This window comes from Corylus avellana, chromosome 2 (assembly GCF_965113065.1).
Source record: "Corylus avellana chromosome 2, dhCorAvel1.hap1.2, whole genome shotgun sequence".
Classification (NCBI taxonomy): Eukaryota; Viridiplantae; Streptophyta; class Magnoliopsida; order Fagales; family Betulaceae; genus Corylus; species Corylus avellana.
In genome coordinates this window covers 192263-208293 of record NC_142491.1, presented here as the reverse complement: position 1 = coordinate 208293, position 16031 = coordinate 192263, and the positions used below count along the sequence as shown (strand labels likewise).

The window sequence follows — 16031 nt, the reverse complement described above, 5'->3', positions numbered from 1 at the left end:
CCGTTTGAAAAAAAAAAATACTCGTTTGGTAAAAAAATTTAAAGCCCTTTTAAGAGTTCAAAAAGCCTTAAAATAGTCAAAGCAAAGTTTTGGCAAAAGGTTAAAAATAAAACTTTTGCCCCAAACTTAAAAGCTCTATTTCTTAAACACAATTCGAAAGAGACTCTTATTCTATTATTATATTATAGCTAATTCATGCAAACCTATACAATAAAGTGATGTATCTTTAAAACACTTTTTTCTTAATGCCATTAAAAAAATAGTAAAAAACACGTGTTCTTAAAAAATATGTGTTTCTCACATGCTTTAGGAACTAATATTACTTTATTAGAGTGGTTTGTAATTTTTGTACTTTGATGTTAGTGGATTTTTTTTTTTTAATAGGTATTTTCATTAATGACCAATTGCATTAGAGTAATAATAAAAAGAATAATATATTTTTGTTATATAAGTAAAATAATAATATCTTTAAATGATTATTATTGTTTAATCATATTTAAACAATAATGATTATTATGTTATTTACTTTCTAGCCCTTCTCAAAAATAATTTCCAGGCTAAAAAAAAAAAAAAAAAAAAAGGAAGAAGAAGACGACTTGACACTGGCAACTGGCAAGACGAGTATACAACACTGAACAGCGTTTCCGAGATAGAAGTCTGGAAGCCCCCAACAGGGCCAACACTATCCTCTGGAAGCAAGTTCTATCTCTCTCCCTTGCTGCTGGTCTTGGAAGCTCAACAACTCTTTCGGATACTGATCTCTCAACCAAGTGGGTCACTCCCTTTTTTTTTTTTTTTTTTGCTTTTTGCATTTCATTTGAATTTGAATTTGTGGATGAAGTTGAGGGCTTGGCATGCTTAGTTTTTGTTTAGTTGCCCAGAAAATTTGGGAAATGACTAGGAATTTGACTCGGAAATTTTGTGAATAGCAACCCAAGTTTTAACTTGTTATAAGATTATCTGGGTCCCATTGCTTGAACCTAAGTAAAATATATTCACTACTCTTTGTTGGATTGGCTTCATATATATGCTATAAACTGTATACCCATCATCCCAAATTCGCTTAATTGAGTATCTATAACCATTAATTTTGAGCATCTCTTTGTATAAGATTGATTTTTGAATAAATGATTTAGCTATTGAATGATTGGTTGGTGTTGGCGAAGACACGATATTTTCTGTGTTAATTTTTTTTTTTTGGGGGGGGGAGATTGATTGTTATGAGGGGTGCACAATGTTTTCTGGCAGTGGATGAACAGCTGTCTGCAGGTGAGGATGGAGATATGATAGAAAGTTCTAATGGAAAGGAGTTACTTACAGCTGAAGAGAGTTCAGACATGGAACCATATGTGGGTATGGAGTTTGAATCCGAAGAAGCTGCCAAGGTCTTCTATGACTCATATGCCACACGCTTGGGGTTCATAATGCGTGTTGATGCATTTCGGCGATCAATGCGTGATGGGAAAGTTGTTTGGCGTCGACTCGTATGTAATAAAGAGGGTTTCCGCAAGTTGAGGCCCAAGAGAAGTGAAAATAGAAAGCCTCGGGCGATCACAAGGGAAGGGTGTAAGGCAATGATAGTGGTGAAGAAAGAGAAAACCGGAAAATGGATCGTAACGAGATTTGTAAAGGAGCATAATCATCCACTGGTAGCTACACCTGCCAACGGTCGTCGAAGCGTGCTTCTATCTCAAACACCCGTAAGTGCTCAATTAGGTTATGCAGAAGTACTAGTTGTCACTATATCCTTTTCTTTTACCAAAATTGCATTATCTGGATGTGTACTTTTTTTCAAAATCAGTATAATCTTATGTGGTATTAGCATCTTAGAAATTTTCGTGTTGTGAATATAGTCAATTTTTTATCTGACAGAACCTGGATTAGTTAGCTTTATGTTATTTGAAGCTTTTACTTGTTGGCAAGAGTTCCACTAAAATAATGTTATAATGTCAAAGGTGAATCGGCTTAAGGAATTGGAGGTTCCAAATCTTTTAATGCTTAGAAAGGTTATATTTTACTCTCATATTATTAAAGTTTCCAAATCATGCTAGTTAACATCTCTCTCTACTTCCAAATGTTAAAAAATGTTGTGATCTTCCTCCTAACAATAGTAGTTTACATACATGCAGGAGAAATTAAAAATTAAAAAAAAAAAAAAAAAAAAAAAACATTTATCTAACCATTCGAGTGCTACTTTTGGACATGTCTCTACTTCTGTAATATATTTGCCATTAATTTGTGGTTAGGATTCTTTACTAACATCCGGATATATTATCTGGTTTGAGCAGCTCATGCTTGTTTTCTTCCAAATGTTAGCATATGTTGCAATTGAGCATAACTACTCACCAGGAAATAGTACATCGTGAAAGGAAAATAAGTGCAAAATAACCTTTTTTTAAAGGGAAATTTGGTTAAAACTCTTTAGGTTTTTGCACAATTTCAATTTACTCCTTAGGTTTCTAATTCGACAATCCACTTTTTAGGTTTTTTGTGTTTTTCAATTCATTACGTCTGTCGAAAACTGCGTAATGCCATGTATGCAGTTTGCCACGTCACATTCAGACAATAGGCAGAATTGTAGGAGATGCAGGAAAATCTGTTTGTTGAACTGTTTCTACTGGTTTGAAAACCTCTCCCCTTGACAGTAAATTAAAACTTATTGTTAAATCACCATTTATTCCAAAAGCTTAAACTAATAGGAAGGAATAAATTTAATCAATATTTTAACACTTGCCCTCACGTGTTGGCTCAAACTCCTAGTTGAAGTCCAACATGCGAAATATTTAATTTAAATGGGGGTGAATTGATGGAGTTAGGGTTAGAACCCAGAACCCCTAGTCTGATACCATGTTAAATCATGATTGATCATAAAAGCTTAAGCTGATATAAAGAAGTAAATGTAATCATTTAATCAATACTTTAACACTTATAAATTTGCTCCTTAATCTTCTTTAAGCCAAACATTCTATTTCTTCCTAAATGAAGTTTGTTTATAGGGAAGATGAACTGCAACTACATTAGCTGCACATCTTCTCATGGTTTCACTGATTCAGCAGCTTGACAGGCTTTTGAAAGCCCTTATAGTCATCATGATCAACATCTTTTAATGTATTAGGCTCAGTAATCCTTGTTCTCCATTCTAGCATACTCTTTTCTTTCAAGCCCATGATTCTTACGATCTTTACCGTCTTCCTAGCCCTGTCTAGTGAAGAGTGAGTCTGATCTGGTTATTAGCCCCTATGTATATATATTCCATATCCAAAAACATTTCCAGTTCCTGCCTTTTTGATACGGAAGGATGTTGGTTCTTATAGATTGGAGATATCAGTCAATGAGTATGAGTTTATTGGTATGCCCAATTCGATCTAGTAAGGAGTTGTTAGTGTTGTCGTTAGAAAGCAAGGCCCTCCTTACTACTTCTGAATCAGGCTGGTTTTGAGTTTATTAAAGGGGTATTGGAATGGGGACAAACACTACTGAAAGTGACTCCAGTAGGTATCCTTGGGTAAGTTGGATGGGCTGCCCTGAAGCGTGCATTTGATGGAGCAAGTAGATTGTGTGCCCTATGTTTTGCATATAAAAGAGCTGAAAGAAATTTGGGAATGAGAAAGATCTGTTACTCAAAGGTTTGTTTTGCTCCTATAAAGTTTAGTGAGTTAACTGCATCTTATGTATTTACCTATGGATGCTGTTCAAAAGACTTGGGATTTGTATTTGTTTGGAGTTCACCCTCTGTCATCTTTTATGTTTTTGTTTTGTTACTAGGACATGAATCTTGCAAGTTGATATTTTTCGTGATTAAATTTAGGGAAACATGCAAAACCAAGCCTGATGGTTTCATTGAGTTGCAAATAGCTCATTGGGATTGAAAAGATAACTGAAAATTTCCTATGGGTAAGCAAAAAACACAGATAGATCCCAGGCCGCGATTTCAGTTTGAAAATTTTACAAAATCCATTAAGTGCCATGTTAGCATCAAAAATATTGTGTCACGTGTCTTTTTGAAAAGAAAAATAAGGGGGTGGTTTGGCCACCCCTTTGGCTGAAAATGCATTTCTCTTCAGCAGGGTCCTCGTCGTGGGTTGTTGCCTTTACGACCAAGACTTCGAGGTCTGTTGTTATTTTGCCAACCACTTTGGCTATGCTAATGCTTGTTTGGTCGTCACAGCCCCGGTAGCCTTTCAAATCGTATTGGGTGCCATTGCTATGATCTATGCAAAAGTATAACTGAGTTTTCAGGATTTCCAGATTTTGGATCAGAGAGTTTGAGTTGGGAGATCAGTTGACGAGGGTCAATTTTGATGACGGAGGAGATGGAGTTCATACGATTGGATAAGTGAACTCAACCGTTCTGGATCGAAGAAAGATGGGCATGACTCGGTAGTGATAGCCAACTTCCAATTTCAGCCAAAGGGGGTGGCCAAACCATCTCTTATTCTTTCTATTTTTTGCCTTTTGTTTTTATATTTTTTATTCTAAATGACACATGTTGCAATATTATTAACATGGCACATTAACGGGTTCTATCAAAATTTCAAATGGAAAATGCATCCAAGGACCTATTTGTGTTTCGTTTTTTTTTGCTTGCCACAGGGAGTTTTCAGTCACTTTTTAAACTGCAAGGGGCTATTTGCAACTTAGTGAAAGCACATGGACTGATTTTCTTTTTTCTCTTAAATTTAAGGCATTTGTCAACCAAGCGGTCCTATAGTTCAACAAATGAAAATTAAAAAAATAAATAAATAAAGAAATAGAAGGATGGAGGATCTTCTGCCTCTTGTATGCTTTTTTTACACTGACGTTGTACCCCCTTTCTTCCTTTAAATACAGTTTCCTATCAAACAAAAGGGAAAAAAAAGAAGGAAAAGAGCATGTGCTGCTATATTGAAAAGCAAGAAGGTCATCTTTGCTTATGCATATTCCAGTGACACGTGGAGCTTGTTGATGTCACTCAATGGTGATATCTTCATGGGCTTGTGTGTCCATGCATGTTTCTGTTGGAATTTTTAGCTTAAATACAATGTACGTCTTTAGATCAAGTTGATTGCTGGTTCTAAATTTAATGAAATGGAAAGAATAAAAAAAATTGATGATTATAGGCTTTCCATTGAAGTTTAGACTTGTCCTGCTGTCATGATAGCTGACCATCTCAATAATCTCCTGTGCCAGGCACCTTTTACAATTTGTTGAAGCCCTTGTTATCCTTTACCATTCAGTACTGCATTTTAAAATTCCTTGGAAATAATGTTGATATATTTGGATACTATTAAAGCACTTTACCGTGTCTTATTTGTCCTGTAAATCTGTGAAGATCCCAAACATTGAAATATGCTTAATGCTGCTACACTCACAATACTGATTGTTAAAGGATTCCGTGATTGTGTTTGATAAACTTATGCTGCTGTTAAGCTAAACAGAAAGTCTTTCTTTATGTAATAGTCATGTCGCATCATCAGAAATCTTATATTAACATGATATATAATTCAAGAAATTATAAAAATCACTCCAATATAATATTGTTACATTTTTCAAGGAGAAACAAAAGATTGCATTATTACTTTCTAGTTGATAAAGGAGACAGCTTCATGGTCATGGCCATCTTGAATGCAACCGCAAACCAGCAAGCAAATTTGTAGTGCTCAGCAGAAATTTTGTTTTGGTTCTAGTGCTTGTTACTTGTTTGTAACTAGTAGGTTGAGAGATGGTTGTTATTCCCGGTCACTCTGGAGGCTTGACAAAATTGTGTCAGTTACAAGAAAATGCTGACAACTGGAAGCAAGTAATGATATAAATACATTACTTGTTATTGGACGATCCTACTTGTGATATACAAGAGGATTTGTCAATGATATTGTTCTCTGAAATGACCCCCTTAAAGGTAAAATGTGGAGAGATACTGCGTTATCAATTCACCAAGTGCACGGATGCCAGAATGAATATGTTGAATGATTATGATTGGAGCATAAATGAGATCATCGTAAATGTATGGTTAAGAAAAGCTTATGTGCCAGCATATATATTTTTAATCTTTATTCATCAGATGGAAGAGAGAAATAAGATAACTGTCTATATGTATAACATGGAATGACTGCAAGGTGTTGATGCCTTCAGAGAGTAATTTCATAGATGTTTGCTTTGATGTGGATAATCTGGGAATACCCAAATAAGAAGAGTCTTTAGAGATGTGGAATGATTTTTTGAAGCATCACCAATCTGGTTGCCATTTAGCATTCTTATGCAATGATGTTCTGTGGGCACGTGATCATGGATTGTCATAGAGGTCGGATCTATCTGTTTGTGGGTCATTTTCATTTGGGGCCTTTCTTGTTCTTTTACAGCCAGTCCCGAGAATGACCCAATCTCTTGTGTTGCTGTTCATCTGGAAATCTTTTACGTCTTTCAAATAGATTTTTATTTTTATTTTTATTTTTATTTTTATTTTTTTATTTTTTCTGATTATCAATGTGAGACACTAGACCTTTCTTTATGAAAGGCTATTATATAGCAGTTCTACTGCTACTCATGCTTTGGCTTCTGTGAAAAAATAAAGATATCTAGAGAATTTAATTGTTTGTCTAAATGAATAAGATACTACCAAAGTTGTAGAAGTTTGAAGAAAAGCTGGCATGTACACACGGGATACTCCTTCGAGGAATAGCTTGAAGTCAAAGCTTTCAAGTTCGTTAGTTGGAGAAAACCTGGAAAAGTCTTCTAGCTCTTGAGATGTCAATTGGTTTTATCATAGGTTAGTAAAGTCCCGTCAGACCCTGGCTTCATTAATTCACTAGATGATGTTTGAAGAATCAGTCGAGTCCCAGTTACATTCAATCATTTAGCTTTCCCTCAAGATGAATGGAAGATTTGGAAATTCAGCTGTCTTAGTCCTTATATGTAAGACAAAATATTAGTGTTTCAAGTCTATTATTTAACTATAATTATGAAGAGATTGTTGTCCTTGATCATTATGTTCGAGGTTTTGACTGTCAAATAATTTTGCCTGATAGATAATTGAAGAATAACATATTGATATTCTTGCTCTCTCTCTCCACCAGCCATTTAACTTTTGACTTTGAGATGGGTACATTAGTTGTTATGATAACCTTGATGTGATTGTTAGAGCCATCAAAATTACAGTGTTCATGCAGGAAAAGCTTCTTTGAATTCGACTACCATTGTGTTTTCAGTTTCAATTTACATGTTTCAGGACGAGAAAGACGTAAAGATTCGAGAATTGACTGCTGAGTTACAGCGTGAGCGAAAGCGATCTGCAGCTTTTCAAGAACAACTAGACGTGGTTCTAAGAGATATGGAGGACCATTCCAATAACCTATCAAGAAACATTGATGACATAGTTCAAAGTGTGAGGGAAATTGAATCGAAGAGGTTAGGCACTTTAACATAACCAGAGGCTCTAGTAGTTTTTCCAGTTTGATTTGTCTTTGTACAATTTATATGAACATGTATCATTCATTTTCAGGTATAAATTTAGTTGTAGCCTTGTAGGTTTTTTCTTTTTGGTCTGGCGATATAGGTTGAGCTGGATTGTCTTGTATTTGCATGAAGGAGATGCTTAGAATTAGTGAGGTGTTTTGAACATACTTATAACTGATGAGTTGGTTTAGGTTTGTTTTTTTTTTCTTTCTAATAGGCAATTGAACCTAGCGCGACCCTTTAACTCTGAAAATGAATGATACAATTTCAGTTAACCATTTTAAGCTGTATAAATTTTTACCCTTTCTCTTGAATGAATATTACACTCTGTTCATCTTCTTGGGGATTAAAATCTGATCTGCAAACGAGTTATTGCTAAAGATTGTTCTAAGATCTTGTTAATCTTCTAATTACATATTTGCTTATTATCTTTCTGTTTTGGCTGGTAAGATATATTTGCGGCAAATATATTCTTGAGAAAAGTTTACATACCCCCCCTCAACTTTTAACACAATTATTATTGTTTTTCCTAAACTATCAATTATGTCAATGTTGCTTCCAAGGCTAGCAAAAACACAAATGAGACTAAAAAAAAATTTATTAAGACAAAAATATTCCTATAAATTTGAAGAAAAAAAAAAAAACAATGGAATTCTGTAAAGGGGGTAGATTGCAATTTTCTCATAGTTTTTTTTTTTTTTTTTTAAAATTTTTTTTTTTTTTTTTGAGGGGAATTGAACACGAGTAATGCTACAAGTCCCTCTTATGTTCCTTCAAGAATAATGTGACATCATTATTAGGCATCATTATTGGATTTTGATCATATGGTGATTTTAAGAGTCATATCATTCTTAGAGGAGTACAAGAATGACACAAGAGAAACTTCTAGAATTACTCGTTGAACACTGCTTCAATTCAAAAATTTGGGAATGACATTGCAATTATCTTTCTTAAAAACATATGTTGTCATTGCCAAGGAAGATATGTTGTCGCTGCTGTTGTCAAACCTTTGAAGTACTCTCTTTTAAAACAACATTTGTGATTTGAAAACAACGAAGCGGTTTTAGTAGCAAAGCTATTGTTGTTTGAGTGATGCGTTTGGCATCCATTAAAATTTACTTCGGAATATATTATCTATTTCAATGGAAAAATAAAAGGTCAAAAAGTTAAAAAAGAAAAAAAAAAACACCAAAAACAAAAGATCAACCTCCACATTACTAATTATATGTAATAATTAAGTCTGTGATGCTAACTGCAACTATTTTCATGGTTAATCCATTTGGGCACATCACTTGTCTACTTGGCTCAACATTCAACAAAGAAGTGGACATTGGGTTAAATCTAGTAAAGTTCTCTCCCAAATAGGGAATATATTTTCTCTAGAATTATCTGTATTGATACCGTTATACCTCCACCATCTCAGGAGTGAATTTTCTGTTTCTGTCGTTACTTCTTTTATGCATCCCAAGTTTCCTAAAGTTCAAGCATCAATATAAAAATTAGAGATATGCTAGAATTTAATAAAAATGAGTAATGTTAAGGATCATCTTTTTATTCTCCTAAAGCTAATGTGGCTTTCAAAATCACAATTTGATCAAAATTCAAGTATGATTCATCTAAAATTTAATGATAATTTTAAAAGACACATCAGCTTTAGGAGAATAAAAAGATAGTTCCTAACATTACTCAATAAAAACTCCATATCTTGTCCATAAAAATCCATGTGGTAAGATACCACATCATTTTCCTTTTGTTTTGTCTTTTTTCCTCCACAAAAAAAAATGAAGTGACATCTTGTCACGTGGACTTTTATGGGCAAAATGTAAAATTTTTATTAGATTCTAGCATTTCTCTAAAAATTATCTTCGGCCATGACAAACTTAAGTACATTAGTAAAGGTAGAATTCCGATTGACAAGTATATATATATATTTTAATAAATCAACAAATATAAAATTATAGAACATTAAAGGCAGGAGCATAATATATTATTCAGAAAACCAAGTGTTACAAACGCAAAGCTGAAAATCAATAGATATTTCATCCAAGCCAGAAAAATAAGATAAAAAATGGCCTGTTCATATCAGAAGAACGGCAAGACAAGTTCTTCACTAACTGAATGTGATTGCTTGTATCAATAGCATCCCTTTTCCAAAATCGTTTGAAGATACTCCGCGTATACCACAGCATCTTGTAAGGGTCTTTTGGTCTACAGTCATTGGAATTTCTCCCAAAGCAACACGAAAAGCAAGATCCTCAGCTTCCTGGTCAAGTAATTTGCTGCCGGTGCTTCCTATGACCTATTAATACACAGGAGAAGCGAGGAAAAGAATTTCATGACACCATTGACTTGACACAAAAAGAAGAACATGAGTAACTATTGCTATCAGAATTGGGCAGAAACAGGACAATGAAAGACGAGCAAGTTCACTTTCTTTTTAAAGGTAAAAATACTCGACACTCGTACAGAGTTGAACCCATGACTTCACCCTCCACTCCTTATATTAGGGGGAGGAGATGCAATCTGATAACAACACAATGAGTATGTTATGAGATGCCAAGTACATTGATGATGTTGTACAATTTCATAGGCATGTGACAGAACTATCATATCTGAAAGAATGAGTAAATTATGAGCATCTGCCTAAAAATTACAGTTAGCAAACTAGAGATGATTAGAGTAACGATTTGACATCTGACGAATTTCATGGGGTGGTCACAGAGAAAACAACAATGCAGCTGTCCAACATGTGAAAATCAAAACCACGCTCTCGGTCCTACAGTTATCACCCAAAAACCAATTTTTCTGTCTCTGATCTGGTACCCAGACATATTAAGGATTTTAGTAAAACAAAGAGGCACAAATTCAAACATCATTCAGCTGAGTGTAAAAGGACTTGAGAAAAACTTTAGATGGAAAGATAAGATGTCAAAAACAAAGGCAACAATAGAGATAGCATAAAGATGGAACCACGAGCTAAAAGCTGGCAACATTTTATTTCACATCAAGATTTATAAACTGAATTGCCAGAACAGATGTTTTCCGTTAAATGTTGTCAACTTGCCAGATTCTTTGATTCCACTATTTCTTAAAATAAAGAAGACAGTAAAACTCTTCTTTCTGATTGCTGAGAATATGGATGGTAAAAATTGAAACATGACTTCCTTGTCAGGGATGCAGCTTCCGTAACTACTTTTCCTCTATCCTCAACCAGACAATCAAGGCAGAAGAGGATGCCTAAAGAACAAAAGCAAAAAAAAAAAAAATAAAGCCAGAAGAAATTCATCTCATCAGAAAACAATGGAATAATTGTGGAGAATAACTTCTATAAGGTTTTGGCACAAACCAAGCCTTTTGTGGGGCTGAAAAAGGGCGATGGTTTTCTATCTTTCTTTTGGTTTATTTAATGTGTGATCCAGTGTTTTTGTTTTAAATTGTCTTGGTGTTACAAGTTGATGTGGCCTATTGTTATTGGAGGGCACAAAAGACTTGGTTTACGCCAAGTCCCTATAAAAGTTATTCTCATAATTGTGACCCATATTAATGAATATTTAAGTATGAACCATATATATATATATATATATATATATATATATATATATATATATCAGTTGATCAGAAATTCCAAGAAAATAAATGTCAATCAAGAGAAATTACAAAAATGGATGAAAGTTGTTTTACCTATTCAAGAATATGGCAGTTGGATTTCCAGGGGTTGGAGGATTCTGATTTAGTAGTGATGCAAGAGGACCAGCTTTAGCAGGAGCATTGGGGTCGGTTGCAGACAAAATCTCCACCTCTTCAAGACTAAGTTGTCTCTTAATCAAGTCCAAGTTCTCCTGGAGGACCTCAATCTCTCCAAATGGTAGCCTCAACTCCAAAGCCTGGACTCCAAGTGCAACTGCCTCATCCTTTTTGAACCTCAAGAAAGGCATACACAGCTTTTGGGTTTGCTTGAAATCTTTGGCCTGACCAACAGAACTATTCTTCAGTGCCTCAAGTATCTCCTTATCTGGAGCAAAGGTATGAGACTTCCTGTCAAATTTGCTTTGCAATATCATCAAGCACTCTGCTTTCCATCCATCAAATTGTTCATTCACATATATCAAGCCTGTTAGCTTGTTGTCTTCAGTCAGTGATGTGACTGGAGCACCAGTCTTATTGGCTTTCCTTGAACCTAATATTTGTTTCTGAAGTAGCTTTCTCATCAAAACAATCGAATCTTGCAAATACTTGTTGGAACTCTTAAGGGTTAGGTCTGGAGCATCAGCTACAGGCCATCCAGCCTTCAGAACAAACCCATTCCTCTTCAAAAGCTTCCTCCAAACATACTCTGAATAGTGAGGACAGATTGGAGTGATAAGCCGTGTCTGCACATCCATAAAACGCCAAACCAAATCATAGTTCATGCCCCCAGCACCACATGAGAACCTGTACTCATCCCTGGCAGCTTGAAGATCAAAAAATCCAGTCTTGAGAGCTTCGCGGAACATGTAATTATGGTAATGCTGCTCAGTCATTTTGACAGCAATGTTTATCTCATTTGCAAACACCCGATCAGCATAAGTAGATGGGGGACCTGTTCTCAAAGAAGACTCTGCTGCCAGAACTTCTTCCATCCATGAAATCTCTTTAGTAAGTCGTAAGATAGCAGCATTAGCAGTCTCAAATACAAAATTTGCATCATCAACACCATCACCAGCATCAGCCAAAGAGAATCGTGTAGCATCAGCAGAAAACTCCTCAATTGCCTGGCGCAAGGTCCTGAAATTCCCTGTAGACTTGGACATCTTCTCAGAATTGAGCATGATGTGCCCATTGCATCTAAACCCCCGAGGCCAGTGATTCTTGGGCATGATTGCTGTGTGGTTGTAGATGGAGAAGGTCAGATGATTCTGGATGAGATCCTTACCAGAGACTCGAACATCATACGGGTACCAATATTCAAACTCCTGCTTCATCTTATTAAGAATAGATGAAGAAATATCAGATGATTTTGGGTATGGCCCACCACAGAAAAGAAAATCCCAGACCTCATCCGTCATTTGTTCTGGCTTTATGAGAGATGTATCAGACCCATATATGTCCCCGTTCTGTAACAGGTGGGCAACGGTGTAATAAGCCATGTAGATAGTGGAATCAGACAGTGACTCAACAAGGTATTGTTCATCCCAAGGGATTCGCGTCCCAAGCCCAAATGATCGCGAGCAAGCCCACTGATTCAGCCAGCCCAAAGTGTGCTCAAATCCATGTCGTGTCTCATCAGAAAATAGATTCATGGTGGACAGGCATTCCTCAGCCAACTTCTGCCATTCTGGTTCCCCATATGTAATGTACCATTGATCTGTAAGTGCCACAACACATTCATCACCAGACCTTGATACCACCCGCTTCTCAGGTTCACTATACATGATTGCCAGGCCAATCTCTAAAAGTTTGCTCCTGATCAATGGCTTTGCTTCCTGGACTCTTCTCCCTGAAAACTCACCAACAACCATTGTTCCCTCAGTAAACCCCTTTAAGTATGTCAACTTCTTGGCTTCTGCAAGCTTCTCCTTTTCATTCTGGCTTTTGATTTTCAGATCCTTGCAAACTTTTTCTGCAGCCCTATCTCCAAATTCGGGAATGTCAATTATGGGAATAATCTCAAACGGCAATACCCATTCATCCTTCACACCATACTTTGCCCTAAGAGGTGGTTTTGATTTTAAATCATGCAAGGCCATGTAATCATCAGGAGCATCACTGGGAACACTAGTGACAATGCCGGTACCTTTGTCTGTCAGGATGGTCAACATGGGAAGAGCATATATGATCTCATTGAACGAAAGAGGGGACCTTAATGGGAGGCCAATCAAATCATAACCAGTCAGCTCAACCAAGCATGTAGGTTTCTCTGGGATTCTAGAGTAGTTCTGATATGCAAGGTTAAGGGCAGCTCTTTGTGTGACAATAAACACTTCTGTGTCATTAATTTCAAATGCCCCGTACTTCCCATCAGGCAATACCCATGCATTTGTTTGCCCATACATAGTCTCTGGTCTCAAAGTTGCAGCCGCCAAGAAAACTCTTCTCCCTTCTAGCACTCCTAGTTTAGGGGGAAAAGGCGACAACACCTCCATCTTAATGAGAGTGTACTCTTGAGGCTGAACTCCTTCACCACTAGCCCTATCATGATCTGCGCATGGCTGGCCATCTAGGGGAGAATATATGGTGTATCTGACATCTTTCACAATCTTCCCCATGGATTTTAACTTCCTCATCTGCCACCTCACAAAGGAATCGTAAAACGGGTTCATGTCAGTAGTGATAAAGGAGCGTCTCCAGTCACAACCCAAGCCAAAAGCTTTAAGGTCCTCCTTGGCCAATGGAGGAAAGTAGCTCAACCAATTATGTGGATTCTGGAAATTAGATATCTCACTATCAGAGAGGCCAAAACTACGCATAATCTCCCACTGGAATGCCTGACCACTTGACTTTGACGCAGCTTTGGACTTCTTGCCCTTGAATTTATCTGGCGGTGCACCTTCATTTGCATCCTCAGATTCTTGTGAGATGTGTACTTCCTCATCCAATTCAAGGGGAAATGTTGGTGGATTCCCAAATTGTTGGATTTCACGTGCAAGTTTATCAGCTGAGGCCTTGATGGGCATGCCAGTGCAATGGAAACCAAAAGGCAAGAGCACATTGGCACCTCTTAGTCTATGATAAGCAGCAGCAAATTCTAGCTTTGAAAGTGAGAAAGCGTGTCCAAGATGCAAATACCCATTCATATAAGGATAGGGGAAGTTGCCAAAGAACTTCTCACCCGGTTCAGGAGGTCTTTCACAAGATTCAGCCCTGAAAATATCTTCTTTCTCCCACCATTCTCGAACATCATGCTCAATCTGCAGGAGACGGTCCCTCCTAGCAAAGCTTTTCCCACCCTCAGCTGCCATGTCGCAACGTTGACAGAAACTGCAAAGAACAAAATACAATAACCAAACATACTACTGCAGGAAGTACTCAAAAAAGAAAGCACGCACACGAATCTATTTGGTCCAAGTGCAAAATTTATGATGATGTTCTCTCTCTCTTTCTTTTCCTTACTCTCCTTACCTATGAACCAATTGATGAAAAATAGAACAGAAATTTGAAATTCTCTTTGTTTCTTCAGTATCATAAAGAAGAAACCAGTGGGGTACAAGACCAACTACAACAGAATCACCAAAATATAGAACTCAATTCACTGAAAAAAAGACACAATAAAGCCCAAAACATTTAAAGATTAATAAGCATAAGGATTTTTTTTTTTTTTTGAATGTTCAGAAGTAGAAGGATTTTCATATCTCATAAACCCAAAATGATAATGAATCATCCGGATTCCAATCTACCTTACACCAAAGAGTACTAAAAACTTAATAATTCACTAGATATAGAACTTAATTCACTGAAAATAGCACAAATTCAAGCCCAAAATCAAAATTTCCTTCCATTCTATCAACAACAAAAGAACAAGTACACACATAATAGTTCTCGGGCGAGCGCGGGTCAGAGTCCTAAACGTAAAAACCGATCAAATAACTTAAACAAGCAAAAAAGAAGAAAGTTTGTACCTCTGGCTCAGAAACGATACGCAAAGTGTACGGGGAGACTTGGGTAAGTTTTGACGGAGGAGAGGGAAAGCCAGTGGGAAAGCGGGGTTTCTTGGAGGCCAAACAACTCCGCTTTACATCAGCCGACGCTAGCTGCCCAAGTGACGGAAACAGGAACAAGAAAAAGATAAATGCAATTGAATTTGAAAAAAGTAAGTCGATTCATGTGAAAAACAGAATTGCATAAAAACCATTACATCATCAACGTAGCAGCTACTCGAAAATGGAGAACACCAAGGAACAAAATCTGTGGCTGAGACGAGAGGCTGATGAGACGACTTCACCTTTCTTTTTAATGTCCGGCGCGGCTAGGGTTCACCAAGCGTAAACACGTTTTTTTTTATCATTTGGGTTACAATTTTTTTTTTTATTATTCTTTTGACAATATGCCGCTAATTTTTTACACAATTTATATATCCATTAAAATTAGCTAATTATAGTTAAAAGATTTGACTATTTAATTAAATAAGTTTGATTAAAATTGACCCGTATATATATATATATATATATAAAAATCTTTAATAAAAGCTAAAGGTCTAAAACTTTCGGAGAAAGGGTTTTAAAATTGTGGTATATGACTTGAACCCATATTTTTTAGTGAATAAACTGGTGTTTTAAGTAAAATTGAACCAGTCATTTAATATATATTAATACGTTTACAAGATCTCAAGAGACAATAGAGAGACAAGAGGTTGAAAAATCTTTTATGAAATTTTGTTCACCTTACAAGTGGAAATCATCATTCTTTTCAACTACTGTAATATAATGGTAGTTGTAATGCATCACTTATGTATAATATGTACAAAGTGAGAATATGAACTTATTCTTCTTTAGAGCTTGAAAGTCAGCCTATGAAGACATTGATTGTTTATCCAGTTAACAAGCATTGGAAAAAGATTGAGGTCGACGATGACATTAAAAAACTGTTTATGGGAATTGCCTTGCCTCCAGCTGGTACAGTCCATG

The 16031-nt window shown here is 36.1% G+C and overlaps 2 protein-coding genes across 4 annotated transcripts; one reads left to right on the top strand and one right to left on the bottom strand.

Annotated features, from left to right (window-relative positions):
* The first annotated feature begins 790 nt into the window (after positions 1–790).
* On the top strand, positions 791–7489 carry LOC132191270 (Far-red impaired responsive (FAR1) family protein). Its single transcript, XM_059606219.2, has 2 exons — positions 791–1700; positions 7205–7489. The coding sequence occupies exons 1-2, from the start codon at positions 1221–1223 to the stop codon at positions 7400–7402; spliced, it is 678 nt and encodes a 225-aa protein (XP_059462202.2). The 5' UTR covers positions 791–1220; the 3' UTR covers positions 7403–7489.
* A 1890-nt stretch (positions 7490–9379) lies between these two features.
* Positions 9380–15412, bottom strand: LOC132175796 (leucine--tRNA ligase, cytoplasmic). 3 transcript variants are annotated; one of them, XM_059587861.2, is made up of 4 exons: positions 15263–15411; positions 15027–15158; positions 11113–14388; positions 9380–9730 (listed from the first exon to the last, which is right to left on the bottom strand). In XM_059587861.2, exons 3-4 carry the CDS (start codon positions 14367–14369, stop codon positions 9724–9726), a joined length of 3264 nt encoding a protein of 1087 aa, XP_059443844.1. In that variant the 5' UTR covers positions 14370–14388; positions 15027–15158; positions 15263–15411; the 3' UTR covers positions 9380–9723. The 3 variants fall into 3 exon arrangements, with proteins under 3 accessions (XP_059443844.1, XP_059443836.1, XP_088369079.1); XM_059587853.2 differs by having other exon boundaries at positions 9646–10668; positions 15263–15412; XM_088512953.1 differs by lacking the exon at positions 9380–9730 and having other exon boundaries at positions 11109–14388; positions 15263–15412.
* Positions 15413–16031: the final 619 nt, after the last annotated feature.

Coding starts and splice junctions, on each gene's coding strand:
- LOC132191270 (XM_059606219.2), top strand. CDS start 1,221: ATGAGGGGTGCACAATGTTTTCTGGCAGTGGATGAACAGCTGTCTGCA. Junction 1,701..7,204: donor TGCTTCTATCTCAAACACCC/GTAAGTGCTCAA, acceptor TACATGTTTCAG/GACGAGAAAGACGTAAAGAT.
- LOC132175796 (XM_059587853.2), bottom strand. CDS start 14,369: ATGGCAGCTGAGGGTGGGAAAAGCTTTGCTAGGAGGGACCGTCTCCTG.